General features: G+C 53.9%; 8 protein-coding genes across 8 annotated transcripts; 6 read left to right on the top strand and 2 right to left on the bottom strand.

Annotated features, from left to right (window-relative positions):
- Window positions 1-377: 377 nt before the first annotated feature.
- Window positions 378-2,233, top strand: CkaCkLH20_01262 (muscle-derived protein (neurite-outgrowth-promoting); the record flags this gene model as incomplete). Its single annotated transcript, XM_038883981.1, has 6 exons — window positions 378-461; window positions 503-680; window positions 918-1,189; window positions 1,246-1,394; window positions 1,450-1,693; window positions 1,751-2,233. The coding sequence occupies 6 exons, from the start codon at window positions 378-380 to the stop codon at window positions 2,231-2,233; spliced, it is 1,410 nt and encodes a 469-aa protein (XP_038750573.1).
- A 1,168-nt stretch (window positions 2,234-3,401) lies between these two features.
- Window positions 3,402-4,709, top strand: CkaCkLH20_01263 (uncharacterized protein; the record flags this gene model as incomplete). The annotated part of the gene is made up of 1 exon (XM_038883982.1): window positions 3,402-4,709. The coding sequence occupies one exon, from the start codon at window positions 3,402-3,404 to the stop codon at window positions 4,707-4,709; it is 1,308 nt and encodes a 435-aa protein (XP_038750574.1).
- Window positions 4,710-5,383: 674 nt separating this feature from the next.
- CkaCkLH20_01264 (2-nitropropane dioxygenase) lies at window positions 5,384-6,439 on the top strand (the record flags this gene model as incomplete). The annotated part of the gene is made up of 1 exon (XM_038883983.1): window positions 5,384-6,439. The coding sequence occupies one exon, from the start codon at window positions 5,384-5,386 to the stop codon at window positions 6,437-6,439; it is 1,056 nt and encodes a 351-aa protein (XP_038750575.1).
- Window positions 6,440-6,585: 146 nt separating this feature from the next.
- CkaCkLH20_01265 (uncharacterized protein) lies at window positions 6,586-7,338 on the bottom strand (the record flags this gene model as incomplete). Its single annotated transcript, XM_038883984.1, has 1 exon — window positions 6,586-7,338. One exon carries the CDS (start codon window positions 7,336-7,338, stop codon window positions 6,586-6,588), a length of 753 nt encoding a protein of 250 aa, XP_038750576.1.
- Window positions 7,339-9,781: 2,443 nt separating this feature from the next.
- Window positions 9,782-11,136, top strand: CkaCkLH20_01266 (C2H2 finger domain-containing protein; the record flags this gene model as incomplete). The annotated part of the gene is made up of 3 exons (XM_038883985.1): window positions 9,782-10,030; window positions 10,134-10,711; window positions 10,761-11,136. 3 exons carry the CDS (start codon window positions 9,782-9,784, stop codon window positions 11,134-11,136), a joined length of 1,203 nt encoding a protein of 400 aa, XP_038750577.1.
- Window positions 11,137-12,112: 976 nt separating this feature from the next.
- CkaCkLH20_01267 (hatpase c domain-containing protein) lies at window positions 12,113-17,504 on the top strand (the record flags this gene model as incomplete). Its single annotated transcript, XM_038883986.1, has 2 exons — window positions 12,113-17,259; window positions 17,312-17,504. 2 exons carry the CDS (start codon window positions 12,113-12,115, stop codon window positions 17,502-17,504), a joined length of 5,340 nt encoding a protein of 1,779 aa, XP_038750578.1.
- A 447-nt stretch (window positions 17,505-17,951) lies between these two features.
- Window positions 17,952-19,700, top strand: CkaCkLH20_01268 (uncharacterized protein; the record flags this gene model as incomplete). Its single annotated transcript, XM_038883987.1, has 1 exon — window positions 17,952-19,700. One exon carries the CDS (start codon window positions 17,952-17,954, stop codon window positions 19,698-19,700), a length of 1,749 nt encoding a protein of 582 aa, XP_038750579.1.
- Window positions 19,701-20,133: 433 nt separating this feature from the next.
- On the bottom strand, window positions 20,134-22,780 carry CkaCkLH20_01269 (GTPase-activating protein GYP7; the record flags this gene model as incomplete). Its single annotated transcript, XM_038883988.1, has 4 exons — window positions 20,134-20,489; window positions 20,544-21,125; window positions 21,177-22,539; window positions 22,610-22,780. 4 exons carry the CDS (start codon window positions 22,778-22,780, stop codon window positions 20,134-20,136), a joined length of 2,472 nt encoding a protein of 823 aa, XP_038750580.1.
- Between the last annotated feature and the right edge of the window lie 449 nt (window positions 22,781-23,229).

The following is a 23,229-nucleotide window of genomic DNA, read 5'->3' on the forward strand; positions in this document are numbered from 1 at the left end:
GGCAAGATTTTGGCGACTGATTGTTGGTGTCTTGGCTGAGACTCCAAAGAGGGGATCGGATACTGGACATTGAAATACACATCATACACTACTTACGGGTACGAGGCCCTGCCACTCCTCCACCCGTTTTTCTCAAGTACAGTGGCATTTCTAATACGCACGCCTAGACCAGGCCACGCTACTCCCACTCTAGCCAGTCGTTCCGCCCGACGTCCAAAATTCTGCGAAGGGGCTCAATGAAAGGATCACCGACAACTGCGAGCAAGTACTCGTCCGCCGTTTGATTGATGCCGCTCGACTGCTGCGGGGGAGGAAAGACTTGGACGGATTTCGCACCCGCTTATTTTTGCGACACCGACCCGCTCGATCGAACACGAATGCGAAGACCAGACCTTCGTGACGACGACAGCGACGAAGCCGCTTCGAACGACAACACGATTGCCCCTCTTCTGCGTGCCGAGGTATGGCCAGCAAGCCGGCTCCGCGCAGTACTATCAACCAGACAGACGCCGCAATGTCGACCGGTCAAGATGCCCACGGCCATGCGCCCGCCGCATCTGTGAAGAAGGGGAAGCAGAAGAAGGCGGTTGACTCCAATGAATCGGCCAAACTTCTCGCGCAGCGAATTTCGCAGCTCGAGCAAGATGCTGCCGGGGAGAAGGACCAAGAAGCAGAGATTGGTGCGTAACACCTCCCACTCGTTGTTTTTCGTGCCGGACGGACCGGACCATGTATGTCGCGTGAGCCTTGGCCTCACGGCACCCCTCTCGATGGCGGACTTGCCAGGAAGTGCAGCCTGTTGCAGCCATGCTCCCGTGCAGGTTCGCTGGCGGCAGTCGCACGCGGAGTCCTCATGCCATCGCCCTTTTGTCTTGGAAACTTTAATCAATGTTCAAGGCTGACTTGCTGCACTACAGAACGAGAGGTCAAACGCGCAACTCGTGAGATGACGCAACAAGTGGCCAAGATGAACGACTTGCAAAAGATTGAACATCTTACCAAGCGTTCAAGCGAGCTGCTGGCAGAGATGCGGCGCGTTGAACGGGAGAACCAGAAGAACAAGAAGCGTGGCGATACCTTGCAGAAGGAGAAGGATGCGAACCGCACTGAACTTAGCAAGACCATTGGCCTCAAGGAGAAGCTCGAGAAGCTATGCCGAGAATTACAACGGGACAACAACAAGTACAAGGTCCGTGGTATTCCTCGTCAGGCGTGTTGATGGGGCTCACGCTGACCTTGTTCCAGAACGAGAATAAGACTCTCCAAGACAACCTGAAGCACAACAGCACGGCTTATGACGAGAAATACGCGGCTCTGCTGTCCAAACTGGAATTTCTGCAGGAAGAAAAGGACCATCCAAGAAAGCAGGTCGTTGACATGAGTGTCGATACGCTGTAGGTCACGCCTGCTCGATTTTTATGAAGTTCGTACTGACAGGATCACCTCAAGGTTCCGGAACCGCTTTAAATCGTTCATCGAGCAGTACGAGCTTCGCGAGCTGCACTTTCACTCCCTCATGCGGACCAAAGAACTGGAGGTGCAGTACAATATGGCACGCTACGAACGAGAGAAGAAGGCTGCCGAGACGGAAGCCAGCAGGGCGCGAAATCTCCAGGCCCAGGTCCAAACGTTTACCAAGACGGAAAGCGAACTTCGAAACCAACTTAACGTTTACGTGGACAAGTTCAAGCAGGTACGGGCATGTCTAGCTTGGAATTCGCTGATGGAGTTTACTTGCTGACACGTCAAGGTTGAGGACACGCTGAACAACAGCAACGACCTGTTCTTGACATTTCGCAAGGAGATGGAAGATATGTCGAAGAAGACGAAGCGTTTGGAGAAGGAGAACGAGACGATGAAGCGCAAGCACGACGTTACCAACGCCAATATCATTCGTATGGCTGAGGAGCGCGAGGATTGGAGGAAGAAGGCTACCGAGGCAGCCAAGAGGACCGATAAGCTGAGGAGCATCATTGAGCAAATGCAGCAGCAAGGTCGTAAGGTACCCCCGGGAATGGTAGCAACATTGGAGAGTTGCTACTCGGACAGCAACGGCCACATGGAGGACGGTGACGGAAGCGACTATTCAGATGATGAGGAGGGCGAAGAAGACCCTAGCGAGTTTGATGATGATGACACGGAGGAAGAGCCTCAACCCACAGAGCCACAGCCGCCAAGGCCCTTTGGGCCAGAGCGTCCGCCAGTGCCTCAGGCTACAACGAACGGTCATTAGGAATCCGGACGGAGGAAGTCAAAGGCCAGCGCGACAAGAGACTCTCAAACCAACAGCGAGGATGCTGTCAAGACTGAACCTAAGCAGGTGGACGGGAAGCCGCATCAAAAGGAGACGATTCAGTTCCTTTCACGGACTTCACGCCTCTGTGGATCAAAGATCCGCAAGTTTGTCTCGTCATTCACAGTTTAGGTGATGAGGCGGGGATCATTTTGCTGGATTGGCTGGGTGCTGAAAAGCACAGCAGGCTTGATGCATTTGGGATTGTATGCTGTCTAGTTTTTCTGAGGGATTGAGTATGGATTGGTCTGGCGGACTCTGTCTTGGACGTTGTTCTGTGTAGCGGTTGTTCTGAATACAAGCGAAATCTCCACAACCTTGGCCATTGACTTTTGACTACAGGAAACTCTGCTGGTGTTGAAGTTTGAAAGTGCAGGAGAGGGTGGGAGAAAGATCAGGCGACTTGAGCTTTGCGGCCTACCAAATGTTGAAATATTCCAAAAATCGACCATTTTCCCATCACTTGGCGGTTAGTGACGTCGACTTCCAGGGGTCCCAGAAAGGCTAAGAGCACACAGCTGACCAACACCCCCAACAGATGGGAGACTTGATGGACAATTTCCCCAGATCCACCCGGCAACGACACTGGAGGTCCCTCACTGTGTCTGCGACACATACGGATGGATTGAACACTGAACCACAGCCACTGAAAACGGGCTAGGTAGGACAGTGTGGTAAGCAACCTCAATGCACGTGCCATCCCTTGCAGCGAGAACCCGGAATCTAAGAGACCTGGAAGTCCACCACAAGCACCCTGGGCGCAGTGCAAGCGCACCCGCACCCGCACCTGCAGCCAGCGAGAGGGAGGCGGAATGTTGGGCCCAACTTCTGACAGCTGAAGTTCGCTGCGTTTTGTTTTCGGAACACTTGAAACCAACATTACTCGCCCTATCCTCGTTCCGTGGCTCCCTTCAACTCTTGGTCCCGCCTTTGAGGTCTTCGCTCGACTTCGGTAATTCGCCTCCCATCTCCCGATCTCCTCTTCTACGACGGCCTCGACGATAAAACAGGAGAGGGCACTGAGCTAGTCGAGGCCAACCGATCGCAAGCCCGACTCCCTTCTTATGCCCGCGACGTCATCTCCCTACGCTCTGCAGCCATCACCACCATGGCCACGCACTTTCTTGAGGATCCGCGACTCCGCCAACGCTGGAACCAGATCTCGCACAACGCCGGAGAGGTGACGGAAAATGCTGCCGCCGGCATTTGGAGTTTTCAGCACCACTACATCAATCCCTGCCTTGCCTCTCTTGTCAGCTCGATCGAAGAATGCGCCAATCCCTGCCTAGGCGATCGAGAGGAGCGCGCGAGACGGAGACGAGAGCGCGAGCGCGCTGGAGGCCGGGCGGAATACAGCTTCGACTTTTACGATGACTGGTACGCCGAGGATCAGGACGGCGGATTTCTGGGTGGCTGGGGCAACGATGACTGGGACCGTCTACTCGCGGGCACCGGCACCCAACGAAAGCATGCGGGCGGCGAGGTTCAGGAACAACCCAAGAGAAAGCGGGGGATGAGCTATGGTACTCGAGGCCGAGGAACTAAAGTGTCGGAATCCGATCCGACCATCATACCTAGCACACAACCCATAGGCTTCCTGGGCAAGCTGCCATGGAAGTTGGGGAAGACGCTTCGTTACAAGCCCAGCGCGGCTGACCTACAGGACCACCCCCGACAGCATGATGAGATGGGCATGGGTGAGGCCGAGCCTCTTCTCGGAAACGACTCGGACGACGACATCTATCAAAGTCGCTTCGCCAAAACTAGGAGTCGAAGCGGGACGACAGGATCGGGGAATACGTCCGACTCGTATCGATCTCGGGGCGACTTGTTCCCTAGCGATGGCGAGGGCGACGAGGACGCTGTGCCGCTGGACGACGAGTTCATGGTCTTGGATAAAGTCCGAGATGACCGGAGCAGCAGCAGGACAAAAGCCAGCAAGGGAAAACGCCGAGCGGACGGCCGGGCGATGTCCCGCACGGTATCGAGGGCCACTATAGATTCCAGTCATTCGTTATACGGCCCGGGCCCTCGGAGAAGCTCGATAAGCATACCTAACACCCCTGACACACCATATGCACCCTCGATGGAGGAGCTGCAGCTGGAGGAAGAGCGGATCCAGCGGGAAGAGGACGAGGACGTGGAACGCAAGCGGCGGGCTGCATCACAGCTTGCATCGGAACGCGGCCTGCACGACTCCGGGTCCGAAGTCTACTCCGTCGACGAGATCTCGGACGCGGAATTTGTCGAGGCGGAACATGCGTCAGAGCCTCCGAGTCAGGAGACGCCGCCACCCGATTCAACGGCGGAAACAACAAACAGATGCGAAGCGCCGGTGATCCGGTCGACGGCGCAAGAGGGACAGTTTATACAGACCGAGGAATTCGTTCCCGCACGGTTACCGAGCTTCAGATAGCTCACAGACGGAAACGCATGGGGCCACATTCATGGACGACACAGATACAGTTCGACCCCAAGCGTTGATTCCGCTGGTGTATTAATAGTCGGTGCTGCCGACGATAATCATGTCATTTACGATACCAACGTCCTGGGATGGGATATGAGCAATTCAATAGAGCAGCATGATCATGGGAGTATGTTTGACACCCTCGTTGCACGGGCTTCGCATTGTTTCCTTGGAAAATAGAATAATCAATGTGATCAGTCAAGCCACGCCACACGCAGCCACAGTACAGCATCACTGATTTCCATTCTAGAAGCTGGAGACGTCCAGCTCACATGCGCCTGTGGCGTGAGGTTTCAGGCCGCTCGGGGCCGAAGCCAGGTTGGACGAGCTGCTGTCCCAAGAAGGCAATTGCCTCGGTGTGTTTCCCCGCAATGGAGCTCCCAACCCCCACAACCGCCTCTCGGTATGATTTCCCCGGATTACCTAGGTAGCTCGCCTCCAGCCATATCGAGTTGTCATGCAGCTAGGGTTTTTCAGAAGTTTGTTGACTTGCATCTGCTCTCTGCATGCTTTAATTCATACTTAGACCGCTCAGTTGTTGCTGTTGTCTAAATACTTGCTTCCCTCGCGTGTTCATAGCAGTGCCACTAGCAGCTTACATCCTCTGGAGAAATCGACACAGAATGGCACCAACCGGCCCAATTACCACACCCATAACGACCCTCCTGGGGATCAAACACCCCATTCTGCTCGCCGGCATGGCGCGCACGTCCGGGGGTCCCCTCGCCGCCGCCGTCTCCAACGCCGGCGGCCTCGGCGTCATCGGCGGCTTCCAGTACACCCCGGACCAGCTCCGCGAGATCATCGCGGAGATGAAGGAGAACTTCAAGTCCCCGGACCTCCCCTTCGGCGTCGACCTCGCCCTCCCGCAGGTCGGCGGCAACGCCCGCAAGACGAACCACGACTACACCGGCGGCAAGCTCGACGAGCTCATCGACATCACCATCGACTCCGGCGCCCGCCTCTTCGTGAGCGCCGTCGGCGTGCCGCCCAAGCACGTCATCGACAAGCTGCACAACGCCGGCATCTACGTCATGAACATGGTCGGACACCCGAAGCACGCCGTCAAGGCGCTGGATCTCGGGGTCGACATCATCTGCGCGCAGGGCGGCGAGGGAGGCGGCCACACGGGCGACGTGGCCAACTCCGTCCTCATCCCCGCCGTCGTGGACGTCGCGAGGAAGTACAGGCCCAAGATGCTCAACGGCAGCCCGGCGCTCGTGGTCGCGGCGGGGGGCATCTACAACGGTCGCTCCTTGGCGAGTTCGCTGATGCAGGGTGCGGTGGGCGTGTGGGTTGGCACCCGCTTCGTGGCCTCCGTTGAGGCCGGGTGCAGCGAGGAGCACAAGGAAGAGGTCGTCAAGTGCGGGTTCGACGGGACGGAACGCACGCTCGTGATTTCCGGCAGGCCGCTGCGGATGAAGACGAACGAGTATATTCGCAAGTGGCATTCGCAGCCGGACCGGATCAAGCAGCTTTGCGATCAGGGCATCGTGCCGATTGAATTCGACTTCAACGAGGGCAACGATGTTGAATTGCCGCACTTGATGGGGCAGGTTGCTGGTGCTATCAAGAAGATTCAACCCGCGGGCGAGATCGTGGAAGAGATGGTGCAGGAGGCGGTCGAGATGTTGAAACTTGGTGGGGGTTACTTGAGCGGTGAGCGCAGCAGGCTATGAAATTGATTAATGTAGAATAGTATTGTGTGTATGATCATCGGTATGGTATAAATAAGATGAACAAGATGACATAGGGAAATGGGTATTCTGGTCGCTTTGAGTAAAACAGTAACGCCTCCCTGCCCGAGTGTCCTCGCCATCGTCATTTATACAAACTCTCCTACACGAACTTCAGTGTGTCCCCATCCCAGGGCCAGATCCCTGAGCTCCTCCTCTATCCTCTCTGCTTCGTCCTTGGACAGCCCAAGTCTTTTCTGCGTGTTCTTCGGTGTGCCAAGAAGCCGGATCTCAGGAAACGGTACCAAATTCGACCACTTGGCACCACCAAGCACCAGCGTGACAGAGTCCAACCCAGACCGATACCGACACTTCAACCACGAAGCAGGGCTCTGGAACGGCTCCTCACATACGACAACAACATGTCTCGCGCCGCGGACGGGAAAGCCGCCGCCGCCCTTGCCCTCGACAATGGCGATGCTGTCGTGCTCGAAGTCGACGTAGATCCTCCGGTCCCCCCAGGTGTTCAACCTGACCAGGGAGTACCTCCTCAGCGCCTCGTACCTGGCCTCGCGGTTTGCGGAGAGCAGAGCCGGGTTGGGGGCATGGGTGGCGGTGAGGGTGCGCGGCGGCAGCGCGTGGTTCCAGATCTTGAGGCGGAGTTCGGCCGGGAGCCGTGAGAAGGGGGCGAAGGAGTGCTCCGGGCCGCGGACCTGCAGACGTAGGGAGTCGATGTGCGTTGCTATCGTGGTCGACTTGCGCCGTGCCTCCGTTGTTAGGACGGTGGTAACGGTATGCGCGAAGTGGGCGATGAAGACGAAGGGGATGAGTGGGAGAGGCATCTCGGTCTTTGGGTAGGCCGTTGCCTCGCTCTTGAATTTGTGGGTGAGTGTTTTTGACATTGTGGGTGGTTTTTACAGAGTATTAATAGGGGTAATTATAGTGTTTGGAAGAATAAGTTCCAAGTGATATTTGTGTAAGTCCTGGTAGGAATAGGGGCGAGTCAACAGAGGCGGTTGATGGGCAACGCCTCCCAGTCTTCTCCTATTTAATTGGACTTTTCAGAAATGGATGTGCGGCCGGCGGGCGTTAGTTGTGGGAAGGTGAATATTTAGTACTTTGGCCGGGTGCACGACAGGACAGTCGTCGGCGAGCACTGAAAGGTTGCGGATCGTTCTGGATGGCGATGGCGGGACCCGACGATGCGGTAACACCGGCGCCAACAACGGCTGTCGAGATCTTGGTAGATTCGGGCTTAGCCGTCGGGCTCTTCCTCAGAGACGAGAGAGCGATTGAGCCCGATTGGGTTTGAAGGTCGTCAAATGTAAGCCATTGAAGGCCCTAGTGCAGGGCCGGCGGAGTCGAGTTCTTTGTTCCTTTCTTTTCTTGGTGAACTTGTCGGCGCGTAGTCGGAGTTTGGATGTCAAAGAGAATTTATCTTTCCAAGTGGACGTGGAGGAGAGATGGAGATCGAGGAGGGCCGGATCTTGTTTATTTGTGTAACGTTGGCTACGACGGGTGGCACAAGACCTTGCTACATCGAGTCTTCGACTCTCTGCCCCGTGAAATCGTCTGTGAATCGGCAGGCTGTGGGAGGCTGGTGAGGTCTTTGATACGTATTGAGGCTTGAAGGGGAGTCGGATGTCGGATGCTTAGCGTCGGGTATGTTCCCCTTTGCCGTTCGTCTTCTAGGAAATGAGAAATGCATCGGGACTACGACGACTTTGCCGCTGTAAACGACGTATCAGATCGATCTTTTTCAGGCTCGATGGCGAGCTCAAAAGCTGATGAATTGTTGTGGCGGGGCTTGAAATCCATGTGCATCTTTCTTCATGCAGTCGGCGTCACGCCCGGGAAACGTCAGACTGTCTGAGACAGCGTTGCGGTCGACGTTGCGCGGGTGACTGATGTCAGGAGGCCGGGACTTGCATAATCAAGGAAGAAGGGTGCCTAAAGGCCGGGAAACGACGTTGGGTTCTGATAGGGCTGTTGGAATGGCATGTCGATATGAACCGAGACAAGTCTAGCATTCATGAGTATGCCCATACTGGAAGCCACGCGGTTGGGATTCTGGTATTTTTGGGAGTAAGACACAGGGCTTGCATGATTTTAACACCGAGACATGTTCAGCGAGACGACACATGACTGTATGGTGAAAAGCTGATTCTCAGCCTCCATGCAATGGATTGCCACATGAATATCGAGGTTCTAGCTCGAGATTCGGTACGCCCTGAAAGAAGTTGCTCTGCTCCCCCGTTGTTGGTCCAGAAGATCCATGAGCGTTCTGATTACAACACAGTCGAGGAAATCTTTAAGTAAGAACAGATCTTGATACAGGAAGGATTCGATCAGGATGGTAGTCAACATCGTCATATACAGTCCGAGATCTGACATGCAGTTGGTACGGATGACCTCACCTCACATTGGGGTCGAAAGTGGTTGGGTCGCTTAAGCAGCCAATTCCATCTCCTGCTGACCGTACTTACACGAAAACCACCCCTTAGACGTATAGTCAGGTTGGTATTCGTTCTTGCTTGGATTTATACAAGGAGCATATTTCTGCGTGGGCTACCCTACGGTTGTGCCTGTAGTTTTGCTGGAAGTAAAGTCAAAGAAGGAAAACTAAAACCAAACTTCAGAATGAATGAAGCTTCATAATCTCATGTAACTACTATTCCATGTTTCCTGGGAAACTGGCGCTCTTGGACTTACCAAGTGAACTTCGTGATCTCGCGCCATCGAGACATTGCCAACCATCTTTGGCTATCTCACACGATCAAACACTAATACCTTTCCCTCTATGAGACAGCCAAAATACAATAAGCCATAGCAAAATATGTCAAAAGAAGCGTTTGCTATCTTAACATTTTCCCTATTGCTCTGGAAGAACACCGTGGTCTCTTCAAATGTGTGTTGAGCTTGATTGAGGGACTCACCTCACCTTTTGTTTCTGCTTTCTGGGACATTTTCTGCCTGCTTTGATTTTCTTTTGTGGTCTTTCAGATGAACGCAAACGAGGAGCAAGAGCTGAATTCTGCCATTATCTTTGCTCCTTCCTGCTGTCGTGGATATCAATCTGCACTTTCCTTTATTTTAATATCAGGTCTCTTCCTTAGGCACTGACTGCCTCCTTCCTTGATTTTCGACCTCCTGCTCTTGCCCTTGCGCCCTTCGCCCATCAATAAATTCTTCTTCCCCATCGGGCTTCCCTTGAATATCTTTTCCACCTTTCAATTCAACCCGACGGCACTTTACGGTGGCCAACGACACTCCTCAGCTTTCATATTATATCTACCAACCTTGCACATCTTGCCATCGATAATTTGGCGACAGCGTCCTTCCATCATGTCAGTCAGCGGCACCTCAGCCCGATCTGCCTCGCAAATCGGCACCCCGGGTTCGAAGAAGCCCAAATCCGTCGTCCCGCCTCACAAGAGGATCCTCTGCCGCACCTGCGGAGAGCCCTTCGATGATGAGCAGGCGTTGGTCATGCACAAGCTTTGGGCTATGAAGGTCAAGGGTACCCATCCCCACTGCACTGTCTGTGCTATGGAATTCCAGACCATGGAGGCCCAAAAGAAGCATATGCTCGAGGTAAGTGACAACTGTTTCACAACCAAAAGCCCTCGTCAGAGAAGAGGGTCTCACCCTCGTCTTTGGACCTTTTTGAATCACGAAGACTAATTTGATCCGAAAGATGCACCCTCATGACCAGGACCTTGTCTGCCCAGGTTGCCAGACTCGATTCGTTCGTTTATCCGGCTACATGAAGCACTTCGAGCACGAAGAGTGCCCAGAGATCAGGCGCATGCAAGTCGACAGCAACAGAGCTCAAAAGCTCAGTTTCGCTCATGAGTTGGAGAAGCGAAGTGGTTCCCAGTTCGGAGACTACTTTCCCAACCTTCACCCCAGTGTGCAGTCAGCCCTTAGCCACCAGACCAAAAGCTACATGGCGCACCCCTCGTTCTTCAAGCCAGAGGATTTCCCCGGGCTCAAAGAAATCGAGGGAGCTCCCAAGTCAGGGGCCAACCAGAGCATTGCTTCTTCAACCGATGTATCGTCTCTGACGAACGCCTTCTCTGGAGCCAACTTGTCTTCCCCGATCGGACCGACCAGCTCGAACATCACGACCGCCCCAAGCTCCCCCAATGCCACAGCTCCTTCCGCTTCTCAGGAGGTTACGGACATACACAGTCCTTACCACAACAACTTCAACGTCATGAACTACTACAACAAGTTCACTCGCAAGTTCAAGTGCCCTAACAAATCCTGCGCGTAAGGAATCCAATCCCAGACCAATTACCCAGTAACTGACTAGATATAGCAAGAACTTTGGCTCGGCTAACGCGTTGCTCCATCATATGAAGTCATCGATCTCGCACTACAATGCCAAGCTTCAGTGTCCTGGATGCCTCAACTGGTTTAAGGACGCGTCCTCCCTCACAGCACACTCCGAGTCAGAGACCAACAGATGCCAAATCCGATACTCCGAGAACTACCGAGTCTTTCTCGACCAGCTCACGGGAGGAATGGCAGACGTTACTGGGATCAATCAGGACAAGACGATCCAGTACCAGGTCAGCAACGAGGCCGTCATCAAGTTTGGTAACACCAGACATGCCAAGAAGGCAGTAGAGAACTTCATGGAGCAAGAGGATGCGGAGCGCCAGGAGATGAGGTCGCGTAACCCTGTTTGGTGAGCTGCGGGACGAGAGCGTTGCCAAACATCGGTTGGATTGCATTCGATGCAGCAGCTGTTAATTTCGAGAGAACTGCAAAGCGGAGAGATCGGTAAGAAGACATTTGCTTACGTAGGAGAGTATTGAGGTAGTCAGGAAAGCGCAATGAAGTCAAGTGATCTAGAGTCATACTCGATGTTCGCCGTCGAAAATCACAGCTACCGAAGCGGCGAGCTCGTACGCTCAGGGCTAAAACGATGGAACGTCCGCTTAGGTGATTAAGAATCCTGTTGATGACTAGGTAAAATGTATCAATCAGGTACAGAAACTTGACGAAGCTGTCTTTCTGAAGTACAAGAGCAGTTCATCTTCATCGGGCGAGTATGCGGATGGAAGGAAGTGCCCGGCCTGCCCTGTCCTCTATCGGTAATCCATTCGATTGGCCGCCCAGCTGGGTACAGGCATCGGAATGGGAAGTACGACGGCAGCTTTGAGCCTCAAACCTTCCGGGTCTGACGCGTTTTAGCGGCAGTGAGAGACCCACCCGTTCTCTGTTTAGGTAGGTGCTAGGTGCCCTTACGCAACTCAGCAGTGACAGTGTCTTCGGAGGCAACAATGTTGACGTTGACACAATCCACCGGGAAGCCACATCATTAGAATTACCTAGGTACTTTGCCTCCGGCATTTTCTTATCCTTTTCTGCGCAATTCCCTCTTGAATTTCTTCGTTCTACCTGCATCAGCGTGCATCAGCGAATCGCGCGGTCACCTGTTTACCTCCGTCTATCCCGGCCGATCTCAACAGGTAGCCACCGACCTCGACAGCCATCTCCCACCTCCACTTCAGCTTGCGATCGAACCTTCACCTCGGTTTCCCCGAGGCCCAACAACGAAACCCAGAAGTCTGCGACCGAGTTACGTTCTTACTCCCTGTAAACAGGCGACTTCCTCGAACATGATCGCACTCCTCTCTTGAAGCGACCGACATACACCCCATCATGGACTATTCGCGGCTGAAGGCTGCTGCGCTGCAGGGCGGCGAGGACGAAGAAGCCGTCACCGTGGACACCAGGGCCTTGATTGACAAGGTTCTTGCCAGGTACTCGGGCGAGTGGACGACATTGCGAGAGCTCATTCAGAATGCTGCCGATGCCCAAGCAACGACAGTCAAGGTTAAGTGGGAGACCTTACCCTCGACCTCAGTTCCCCTGCCGAATACCACGAACCGATCCGAGATTCTCAAACATGTTATTGCGAACCACACTCTGCGACGTCTCGTCGTGGCAAATGACGGCCAACCTTTCACGAAAACCGACTGGGGGAGACTGAAGAGGATCGCAGAGGGAAACCCAGACGAAACCAAAATTGGTGCTTTCGGTGTTGGTTTCTACAGTGTCTTTGCTGATTGCGAAGAGCCATTCGTGAGCTCAGGAAACGAGGCCATGGCGTTCTACTGGAAAGGCAACGCCCTCTTCACCAAGAAGTCGACCCTACCGGAAGACCAAAGAAGCGGCGATACTTGCTTCGTCCTCGATTATCGCAACTCCACCACCCCTCTACCAAACCTCCTCTCCGTCAGCCAGTTCCTCGCTACCAGTTTGACATTTGTTGCGCTGCAGCATGTGGAATTCTGGATTGACGACTACAAGATTCTCTCTCTTCACAAGAAGACATCACCAAGTCTCGAGGTGCCCATCCCGAGGGACCTTGAGACACGAACAAAGGAAGGCCTCATGAAGGTCAGCACGGTGGAGCGCACCAGCACGCAGATAGACGCGGCTGTCATGAGTGCCGCCGGCTGGAAACCAAAGGCTGCAGCTGCGAAGACGCAGGATTCATACGGCCTCTCATCTGAAGTGCCGTCTCTTCGGAGTTTCTTCTCCAGGCTAACTTCGTCTGCGACGCAAGCCACCGCCAGAGGCAAACAGCAAAGGGAGGAGGCCGCAGCCCAGGAAGAGATCAGCGAGGACGTGACAAAGATCTCTACCTCAACCATCTTCCTCCGAGTAACGACTGCAGCGGTTAAGACCCATGTGTCGACGTCTTTTGCCAGCGAGCTGGAGCGAGCGACGAAGAAGCCGCCACCGAAAACCACGAAATTGGCCATTTTGACATCTTCCTACGACGAGACAATGGCATCAGAAAGCTCTCGCTCTGCCAACATATCAAAGTCCGTCGACGTGTTCGCATCTGTACTACCAAGCAAGAAACCAGGCGGCCGTATTTTCATCGGGTTTCCTACAACACAGACAACTGGTGCCGGCATGCATATCTCGGCGCAATCGGTCATCCCCACTGTCGAGCGTGAGGCGATCGATCTCAACGCCAGATGGGTCAGGACCTGGAACATTGAAATGCTCCGAGCCGCCGGTATCATGACGAGATTGGCCTTCATCAACGAAATGAGCGATCTAGACTCCAAGGTTAGAAACACGGCCGGAACAGGGGTGAAACTGTCGGCTGAAGACGTCGCGAAGCTCATGCCTGAAGCACTGCATATCTTCAAGACGTTTACGTTCACTGATTCTACACCAAGCGGTCACGTGGCTCAGATTCTCGAAGAATCGTTCTGGACAGCTTTCAAGAAGGCTTCAGTTGAGGTTTTCTCTTCTCGTGGTGTTTTGTCTTCTACCAAAGTTCGCATTGGTTCCGACGAACTTGCCAAGTTTGTTGACACAATCCCGGTTGTGCCCAAGGAACTCATGGAGAACTCGTTCGTGCGCAAGTTAATCGACTTCGGACTCATCAGTCCCATCACGGTGGACGATGTTCGAGCAGAACTAGAAGCAAAGGCGATGAACAAGGAGCAGCTGATCAACTTCATTAGTTGGGCTGGCAAGAAAGCCCTCAATGGGGAGTTGGATCCCCCCAGCAAAGCCCGTCTTCTTGACGTTGCCGTTGCAACGGTCAGCGAGGATGGCGACCAAGGGGACATCATCGCGCTTGGTACCATCACAAACTATCAAGTTGCAAACAAGATTCCAGCGAATCTTCCTATACCTCCAACCACTATCCCTCTGGCTTACACCAACACCTGTTCTTCCGTGGAACTTCAGGCTCTTGGCTGGGATCCCCTCGAAGTCGTCCCCTGGCTTCGATTCCTCATCGAAAACAGCTCGAATAAACCCGACGATCAGAACATCAAAAAGTCCCCTAAGTTTGCAGTGCAGATCCTTACGGTGTTGTCCAAGAATTGGGACAATACGAGCCAGAGTTCCAAAGCAACAATTATCACACTTCTCCAGGCTCACGCCGTCATGCCGACGAAGATGGGCATGAGGAAGCCAACTGACTCTTTCTTCCCCACTGTTAAGCTCTTCGATGACCTGCCTGTTATCCAAGGTTGTCAGAGTTTGAAGGACAAGTTTCTATCGGCCGTCGGTGTGCGCAAGACGCTCGATCTGGATACGATCTTCTCCAGACTTCTGAGCCCGACTGCCGAAGGCGGCGCCCAGAAATGGAGTCACATGGAGCTCATCAAATATCTTGCGGCTGTGAGAGACGACATCCCAGCTGAGGATATGAGAAAGCTCAAGGAGACACGCTTCTGCCCGGCTGAATGTGGCCCTAGAGGTATGGAGCCGACGAAGGGCAGCACTCAGCTTTACAAGGTCTCAGAGTTATTCGAGCCTAAAGACACGCTGAGGGCACTGCAATTGCCTTTGTTACAGTGGCCTGGCCCTCCTGGCAGTTACAGAGTCAACAGTAACGAAGGCCGATTCATGGCCATTCTGGGCTTACGCCCTTACCCCTCTGTCCCGGAATTAGTCGACATGATGTGTTCCAAGGACGCCGAGCTCAGAGTCTCTGCCATGGCCTACTTCATCGCAAACCACCACATCAACGGCTACGGGTCATTCAATCTTGCCGACAGCCGCAAAGCCTTTCTGCCTCTTCAGAACGAAAGTCGCTTGGTGTCCCCATCAGCTTGTTTTACCAACGAGCGTGCCGCTGTTTTGGGCTTTGACATCCTTCAGAGGGATCTCCATGTGCATGCCAACAAGTTCGGAGTTGTCAGAGACCCGCCTATAGTTGAATGTGTCTCACGTTTGCTGGCCAAACCTCCCCAGGATCGGCAAATGGCCATCACTCTCTTTGAGTATTTTGCTTTGCGCATTGGAGATCTTGGAGAAGGCAGCCTGGTCAAATTGCGAGACGCGCCGATCGTACCGGTTGTTCGGCAGGCTCGTGAAGGCAAGGATAAGTCTGGCTCGTACGTCACCCACATCAGCCCGAAGCGGTGCTACTTGGGAACCTCTGCAACGTATGGCGACATTTTTGATTTTGTCGATTTCGGCACAAACGCCAACACGTTTCTTTTCAAGTGTGGTGCCAAGAACGAACCCACCAAGCCAGAGATCGCGCACCTTGCTTGCAGTGAGCCAGCACGTCTCCTCAGCATCTTGCAGAGCCCAGATAAGTACCTGGCCCTGCTGAAGTCATTGGCGGAGAATTGGGCAACCCTGAAGAGAGACAAGGACTTGGTTCGAAAGATGAAGGCGTCTCCCTTCCTCCTGGCAGCAAAGGAAATTCCATCACCCACTCCGTCCAAGGATAGACTCATTGACATCGACGACGATGATGCGGACGCACCGATCAAGCAATACCAGCTTGCCGCGGCCAACCGAATCGTCATTCTCGATGATTACATCAGTTATCGGTTGTTCAAGGACCACTTGATCACTGCACCCGAAGATGAGGTTCTCGAGGACTTTTATCATCAACTGGGCGCTCAAAATTTGGGCTCGCTTGTCGAAGAAGAGATCAGAATTGGACCACATGCGGATAAGCAAGATCGGGCAGCCAAGTTGAAGAAGCACGTCCTCGAGCGCTCCAAGATCTTCCTCCATGAATACGCAAACTACCGCCGGGATTACATCAGACGCGATGCCAAGTGGTTAGAGAAGAGCTTGGAGGTCGAGCTCGTGCGGTCAGTCGCACTTCGCCGCTCACTCAAGGGCCATAGCCAGTCTCACACTGAGAAGCGGTCTGCTGCCAGTGCTCAACGTGGTTCCAGCTGGGTGTTGTTCGTCGCAGCAGATGGACAGCCCGACATGTACCAAATAGGACAGGCCATTTGCCAGCTCCTTCTAACGAAGCCCAATCAGCAAGCATACTTGTTCTTCGAACCCTTCCTCACCCTCGATCTTCTCGGCTTGCGAGCTCGTGGATACAACGTGGATCGCATCTTGCGGGCCAAGGCTGCCGAGGCAAGGATCGCCGAGGAAGAGCGCCGGAAAGCACTTGAGTCAGAGCAAAAGCGCATCCAAGAAAGGGAGCAGGAGTGGAGTCAGCAAGCAAAAGCCGCTGAGGCTGCTCGACAGGTTGCGAACAAGACCCCGGAACCCGTCATGCCCGGAGCTTTCACGAATGACAGTCCTGACGACTCTCACAAGCTGCCACCTCCGGCGCAACCGGGACGTAAGAACAAGGGTCTTTTCTCGAATCTTTCACGACGCTTTGGCTTTGAAAGCAATGATGACGATGAGGCGAAGGACCAGCTGCAGAAGTTCATTGACTCGCCCGAGGAGAGCCATCAGCATGGAGTTGCGGATCAACCCAGTGGCACTCACGGCGCCAGCGGCTCGAACAAGGGCAAGGAAGATGGACGTGTGACCAACCCGGCTACGGTTGGGCAAAACCTTCTCAACGCCATCAACTCTACCAGAGCACATGGCTCGAACAGCGTCTTCTCGCCGCCGACAGTGAACGAGGTCAAGGAACAGGCCACCTACTGCGACAGCACTCCAGCACAGAACATAGTATTTGCAGCGGAGGCTTCAAACAGTATGAAGGTCTTTGTCTCCAAGAATCTGTCAACTGATGCGGGCCGCTTCATTCAAACCTATCACTCGGCTATCAATTCGTTCGCCACCTTACTCACCGATGTGGGCGGTGTGTATTCACTATCCCCGCGGGTCCTTCACATCTTCTACGACGAATCGGGCTCCACGATCGCGTTCAACAGCAGTGGCAGTATTTTCTGCAATCTTCGATTCTTCCTTCAGCTGCACGCGGACAAGCTTAACGGATCCCAAGGGGGGGAAGCAAAGGCAGAGGCGGCTGTGTGGTGGTGGGTTGTGCTAGCTCACGAACTTGCGCACAACTTGGTTCAACCTCATAACTCGGACCACAGTTACTACACGTAAGTGAACTGGGCCATTTTTGTATGTGAAGCTATTCTAACCTCGAAACAGGGAGTCTTTCATCCAGCAGTACTTCGCCAAGATGGTAGCGAAGGCGGCGCAGTGGACTCAACAGGCGGCGGCAGCCCCAACTTCTGCCCCTGCTCTTCCTCCGGCACCCTCACAGGCACCTCAGCCGCCGCCGTCGTATCAAGAGAGTAATAGACAGGCGCCAGGGAACGCGAGATACACTTTGTTTGATTAGAGGTCGTCCAGACGACCATCAGTCCGTCATCGTCTGCATCGGCATCGGCATCAGCATCAGGATTCGCAGAAGTAGAACTCAACTTCATGTTCAAGACGGTTGTTTTGTTGGTTTCAGCATCTTCGGAGTTCGGTAGCACAATAGGGACGACCAATGAACATTTATATAAATCGTATACCACCTTGTGATTGGCCCAATGGTCCGCGTTGATTCTCATGCATTCAGGTTGCTGCGCCCCAAGAGCCTGCTCGGCACATGCAGCGCTTCGTAGGCGTCATTCCAGCCTGATCTTCTACTCTGCCTGTCGAGAATTTCCCCTCTTTCCCTCACTGCATCTCGTCTCCCATCTTGTTACCCAGCTGATCACGTTCTTCGCCTATCGAACATTGGACACGACACTGACGGTCAGTTCAGCGACACGCGCTTCCGACGACAAAGCAGGAAGCTATGCGACTCGTCAACGTATATACGCTCGAACTAGAGGAGTTCTTCGATGCGGACATCCCGGAATACGCGATTTTGTCCCACACGTGGGGCAAGGACGAAGTGACATTCCAAGACCTTTGCTGGCTAGCAGATTACGACAAAAACCGAACAATCTATGCGTCCCTCGAGGGCTTGCTCTCCAATCTTGGACAGAACATGCAAGCAAAGGCGGATTCCATACGGCAGCGATGTGGTTACGACAAGATTGTACAGAGCGCCCGTCTTGCTAAGGAAAGATACCTAGAATATGTTTGGGTCGACACTTGTTGCATCGACAAGACCAGCAGCGCCGAGTTATCGGAAGCGATTAACTCCATGTATCGCTGGTACGAAAAATCCAAAATCTGCTTTGCAGTTCTGTCGGACGTTACTTCGACTGGTGACACTCGGACTGGTGTGCGTTTCGAAGATAGTCGCTGGTTTACCCGCGGCTGGACATTGCAAGAACTCCTGGCACCTAGGGAAGTTCTTTTTTATGATGGACGATGGACTAAGGTTGGGACCAGAAAGCATATGGCGGATCGACTGCACCATATCACTAGTATCCCCATATCCGCTTTGGGACGCAACGTATGGCATGGAGAATTAGTGAAAGGCGACTTCTCCCTCGCGCAGAGGATGTCGTGGGCTAGCCAGAGGCAGACGTCCCGCAAAGAGGATGTGGCGTACTGCTTGCTTGGTTTGTTCGACATCAATATGCCGCTTCTCTACGGGGAAGGGGAAAGGGCCTTCGTTCGACTACAGCAAGAAATCATCAAGCAATTCTCTGGCCAGAGCATCCTAGCCTGGGGCATGAACCGACCTTTGACAGTCGGTTCGCTCCGCTCAAAAAGCTCGCCTCCTACCATTTTCGCGCCTTCCCCTGTCGAATTTGCAGATGCGAAGATACTTGACGGTGACAACCAAGGCGTCCCTTTCCAGTTAAACAACAGAGGCCTCCAGATACCACTGGAAATTTTCAACATTGTCCACCCAGACATCTGCTGCGCACCATGGGACGTCATGTTCGAACACGATAACATGGAAGATGGCGGTCATATTTGCCTTCTCCAACCTCTTTTACAGGTTGGAAACGCCCGGGAGTACATATACATGGAGGACGGTCAAGAAATGATGAAGTGCGCATGGCCAGTCCCTGTGGTACACTCGCGTCTCCCGTTGTCAAGGAGTCGAAAAAAGATATTGGTTATGGAACTTCATCAGCCAACACAGTTAACTAATGCCTTCCGGTATCTTGGTCTCCACTTTGACTTCGATGCAGAAGCTACAGTGGTTGAGTCGTTCCCACCAGTCTTCAGCGATAACAGGTTCTGCATGGACGTCACTAGGGGCGTTCTTTTGTTTCGTTTCGTCCTCTCGGACACATACGCGGACCTTCCTACGGCCAAGGGACACCCGGTGAAACAGTTTGTGGTAGCAGTTGACATTGAAAGTGACAGTCGAGGCTTCAAGCTTGGTGATCAAGGCTTCGAACGTAGTGCAACTGCCGTGTGTGCCTGGACGGGCTACGTGGGGGATGGAACCGGTAGGAAAGGAGGACCATACGTGTCACTACTCGACGCCTTCCTCGGCGAGGAGAAATTGTTGGACATGAATCAATGGACTGACGATCGCATCACATATGACGACAGAGTGCTATCTGTACATGTGGACGTCCGGTCGGATTCCAAGGGACATCTTTGTCCTGATATTGAGTTTGAGCTTGTTTAATAGATTACTTGGGTGTTATACACGGAGAGAAAGGTTCTGTTTGAGATTGAAGACCGCTAGATACTTGAATATGGTTGAACTCGATCACTGGCTCATTTCGAACATGGTGGGTTCCCGTTGCTTGTGGTGTTCAAGATTACAAGCCCTACGGGTGTTGGGATCGAGAAAACAAGTCTTTTACTATAAATATACCCAAGGTATGAAATCACTCACACACACACAAACACTCACAAGCAGCATCATTGGCAAGCAGAAACGTCTTGATGGACTTCCTTGGTATACACACATCGGTGCGAGTGATCTGCTGCTGGATTCTCGAAAGCAAACTGTACGATACCTCGTTGCCTCGCCTTATGCGCCCAATACCCTTCCATAACCGACGCCTTGCCAACCCGTTCATCCAAATTAAACACAACTGTTAAAACACATATCGTCATGACCTGTTAGGTCCGTCACCCTTTTTCTCCACCGTCTTGCGCGGCAGCACGACCACCTTACGGCTAAGCAACTCCCTCAGCTCCGGCGTGATCACCTTCTTGACCTGCGGCTCCTCTTGCGCCTTGCCGGTGTCTTTTCGAGGCGACGTTGCTGGTCCAGTCCCGTTTTGACCTTGCTTGGGCGCCGCGTCGTCCGCCTTTGACGGAGATCCGGGAGGATCGCGGAGCTTCTTGGGGGCTGGGAAGTTGCCCTTCTTGTCGACGGCCTCGACGAGGCGCTGGAAGCGGCGGAAGAGAGCCTCAGCGCGGATGAGTGTTGAGTCGAGGTCCATGGTGTTGGAGAGCTCGTTGACTGATTATCCGTTAGCCTCTGCATTTCAGGGGTAAAAAGACGAAGTAAACATACCGTATTTCAAAACCTCATCAAAGTGCTGTAGATGAGTCATGATAACATCGCGATGCTTTTCAAGAATAGCCAGCGCCACAAACAAGTGGAAGCTGCTGCTCAAGTAATCCGTCCACAGGATCTCCCACAACCTCAACACGTCCAACCATTCAAACTCGCGCTTGTACCATACGAGCAACATGCGGAAGAAGAAGAAGAAGTTGGTGCTGTCGGCCGACTTGAGATGCTCATATAGCTTGGGGTCCATGAACTGAACGAGGTGGTCAAGGGTGAGAAGCTGGGCGCGCATACCGGACTGGTCGCGCAGGAAGTTTCGCTCCATGCGGTCCATGAAGTGCTGGAAGCCCCAGAAGGCGATGGCATCGTCCTGCATCACCGCGTAGATGGGTGCGAGCAGGTCTGACATGCCCTGCACGTAGCCGAGGTCCTTGTTGTACTCGTTGTAGGTGAGGAGCATATCCTTCATCTGCTCCAGGTGGACGTTCGTGCCAACTTCGGAAAAGGGGGACTCGGGGTCCGGGTGGGGGATGTCTTCCCCGGCGAAGATGGGGACGTTGCGGTCTGTTCTGTGGACATCCTTTTCTAATCCGATGTGAGTAGGAGTCTTCATAAATTTTGGAAAAGGGGGCCTACCGATGCGATTGCGCTGCTCGCGCCACCACTCTCCATCCTCGCCATTACCTCCCATATCCACGAGTCTCTCCCACCATGCGCCCTTGAGCTTAACGTACTCATCTCTCAGGGACGCAATCTGGACCTTGCGCTCTTCCGCTGTGCTGTACCAGTCGTAAACTCCCAGAATGAACAGCCAAGCTTCCTTCCGTACGCCATCGTCAGGGTCGAATCCGCCATGGAATACTCTTTCCTTAACCTCGTCCACTGTAACGGAAAGCCTGCCAGTCCGCGGATCAAAGAATGTGTTCCACTCCGTTAACGTAACCGGCTTCCTCCTTTCTTCCAGAGACAGGGTACTACTGCCATCGAGAAGCTCAAATTCCCCGACGTCGGTATCCTCGAGCTCCAAGACTTCCTTAGCAGTCCATATCCTCTGGCTACGATCACGTTCGCTCTGTTCAGCGATACCCATAGCCCAGCGCGCGAGGTATATTCTCGCGCTGTCAAACTCCTCTTGCAGCGTTTGAACCTCCGGGTTGCGCAGCAGTCTCTTCACCTGCGGCGGCACGTTTGGGTTCTGCATCACATCCTGAGCCGCCCTCCGCGTAAAAGTCGTGACCTTGCTGAACTTCTCCATGATGTTCCAACCGGTCTCCTTGATCAGCTTCACGAAGGGGTCCATCTGCGCATCTGCGCCAGATCCGCCTGCCCTGGACCCTGAAGCCTCATTCCGCTGAGCTGTACTGGCAGTGGGCTTCCCGCCGAAGGCCTCGCTATCCTCCTTGGACGGGTCTACTAGGTAGATGTTTGGCTCTGCACCCGATCGTTCGATGGGCACATATCGCTTTAACCAACGCAAAACCTCATCGCCTCCCCAGAACATCTGTCCATTCTCGCCAAACGGGTCGAAGCTATCCCTGGTCCGCCTCTTCCTCTTAAGAATCGTGCTCTGGCATTCGCTGTCATGGAAGAAGAGCGCGGGGAAGCTGTCGCCGGCGCGCGAGTTGATAATCAGCGACCCGAACCACCATCCCAGACTAGGCGGCCGCACGAGGAGCGAGTAGATCGCGCCGACGGGAATCGCAAAGGCATACGTGCCGACAGAACCTCGGTGGGACGTGACCGTCGGCGGGGGCGGAACGAGGTACGACTGCTTCGGTGGCGACTCGCCTTCACTAAGGTCTACCTTCACGTATATACTCTCGACGTCGCCGAGCGAGGTTTCGGGGAGCCATGCTAGCAACAAGTCATCGGCGGATGGGTTCTTCGAGTCGCGGGAGGACGAGGAAGTCGGTCGTTCGCTTCGTTTGCCTTTTTGCTGGAGCAGCGCAATGTACCCGGGAATGTTGTCCTTGGCCGAGGGCGTGGGGTGGACGTAGACCTGCATCGTGAAGCTCCGTTAGTTCCGGGCCGTGGTGGGGTGGCGAAGGGGCGGTTTCGCGGGAACTCACCTTGCTCTTTGAGAAGAGCAACTTCACACCGCGACCGGTCTCGCTATGGGTTATGGTGTTGTACTCGCCCTCCTCGTCGTCGCTGAGGGCGTAGAAGCTCTCCGACGGAGAGCGGGTGCGCCCCTGCTCCGGGGCCTTCGACGATGGCGGGGGATCCGAGTCTGAGGTCATCGCGCAGCGTTGGGTGTGATGATGTAAGACGATTACCAGGCTCCCAGGGACCCGGGGAGTCTTGAAGGTGTGTGAGACTATTCAAAAGGAGAAGAAACAAAAGAGAAACCGTACTCTTTGAGTTTCTTTCGTAAGACTAATAGTGACTGGAGGAAACGAGAGGGTCTGGGGAAGAGGCAACAGCATGTGAGTGAAAGTGTGGCTGATGATATGGGATCCATGTTGGGGCCAAGCAGCCAAGCAGCTCAGCAAGCGTGCGCAGAGGTCGTCAACGAGGCGTGTTGCCACCAAAGCAACCCCGCTATGGAAGCTTGCATCCATGTCTCAGAGGGGTTCTTCTCACTGTATCTGTACCGCCACTTCAGCAGACTTTTAGCGTCTTCTAAGGGTAGAGCTACCAGAAGCTCCGAGGTGCGCCATGTCATCTGCAGCATGCATGCGTCGTCATT

The sequence above is a fragment of the Colletotrichum karsti genome (assembly GCF_011947395.1).
Source record: "Colletotrichum karsti strain CkLH20 chromosome Unknown Scaffold3, whole genome shotgun sequence".
In the NCBI taxonomy this organism is placed as follows: domain Eukaryota; kingdom Fungi; phylum Ascomycota; class Sordariomycetes; order Glomerellales; family Glomerellaceae; genus Colletotrichum; species Colletotrichum karsti.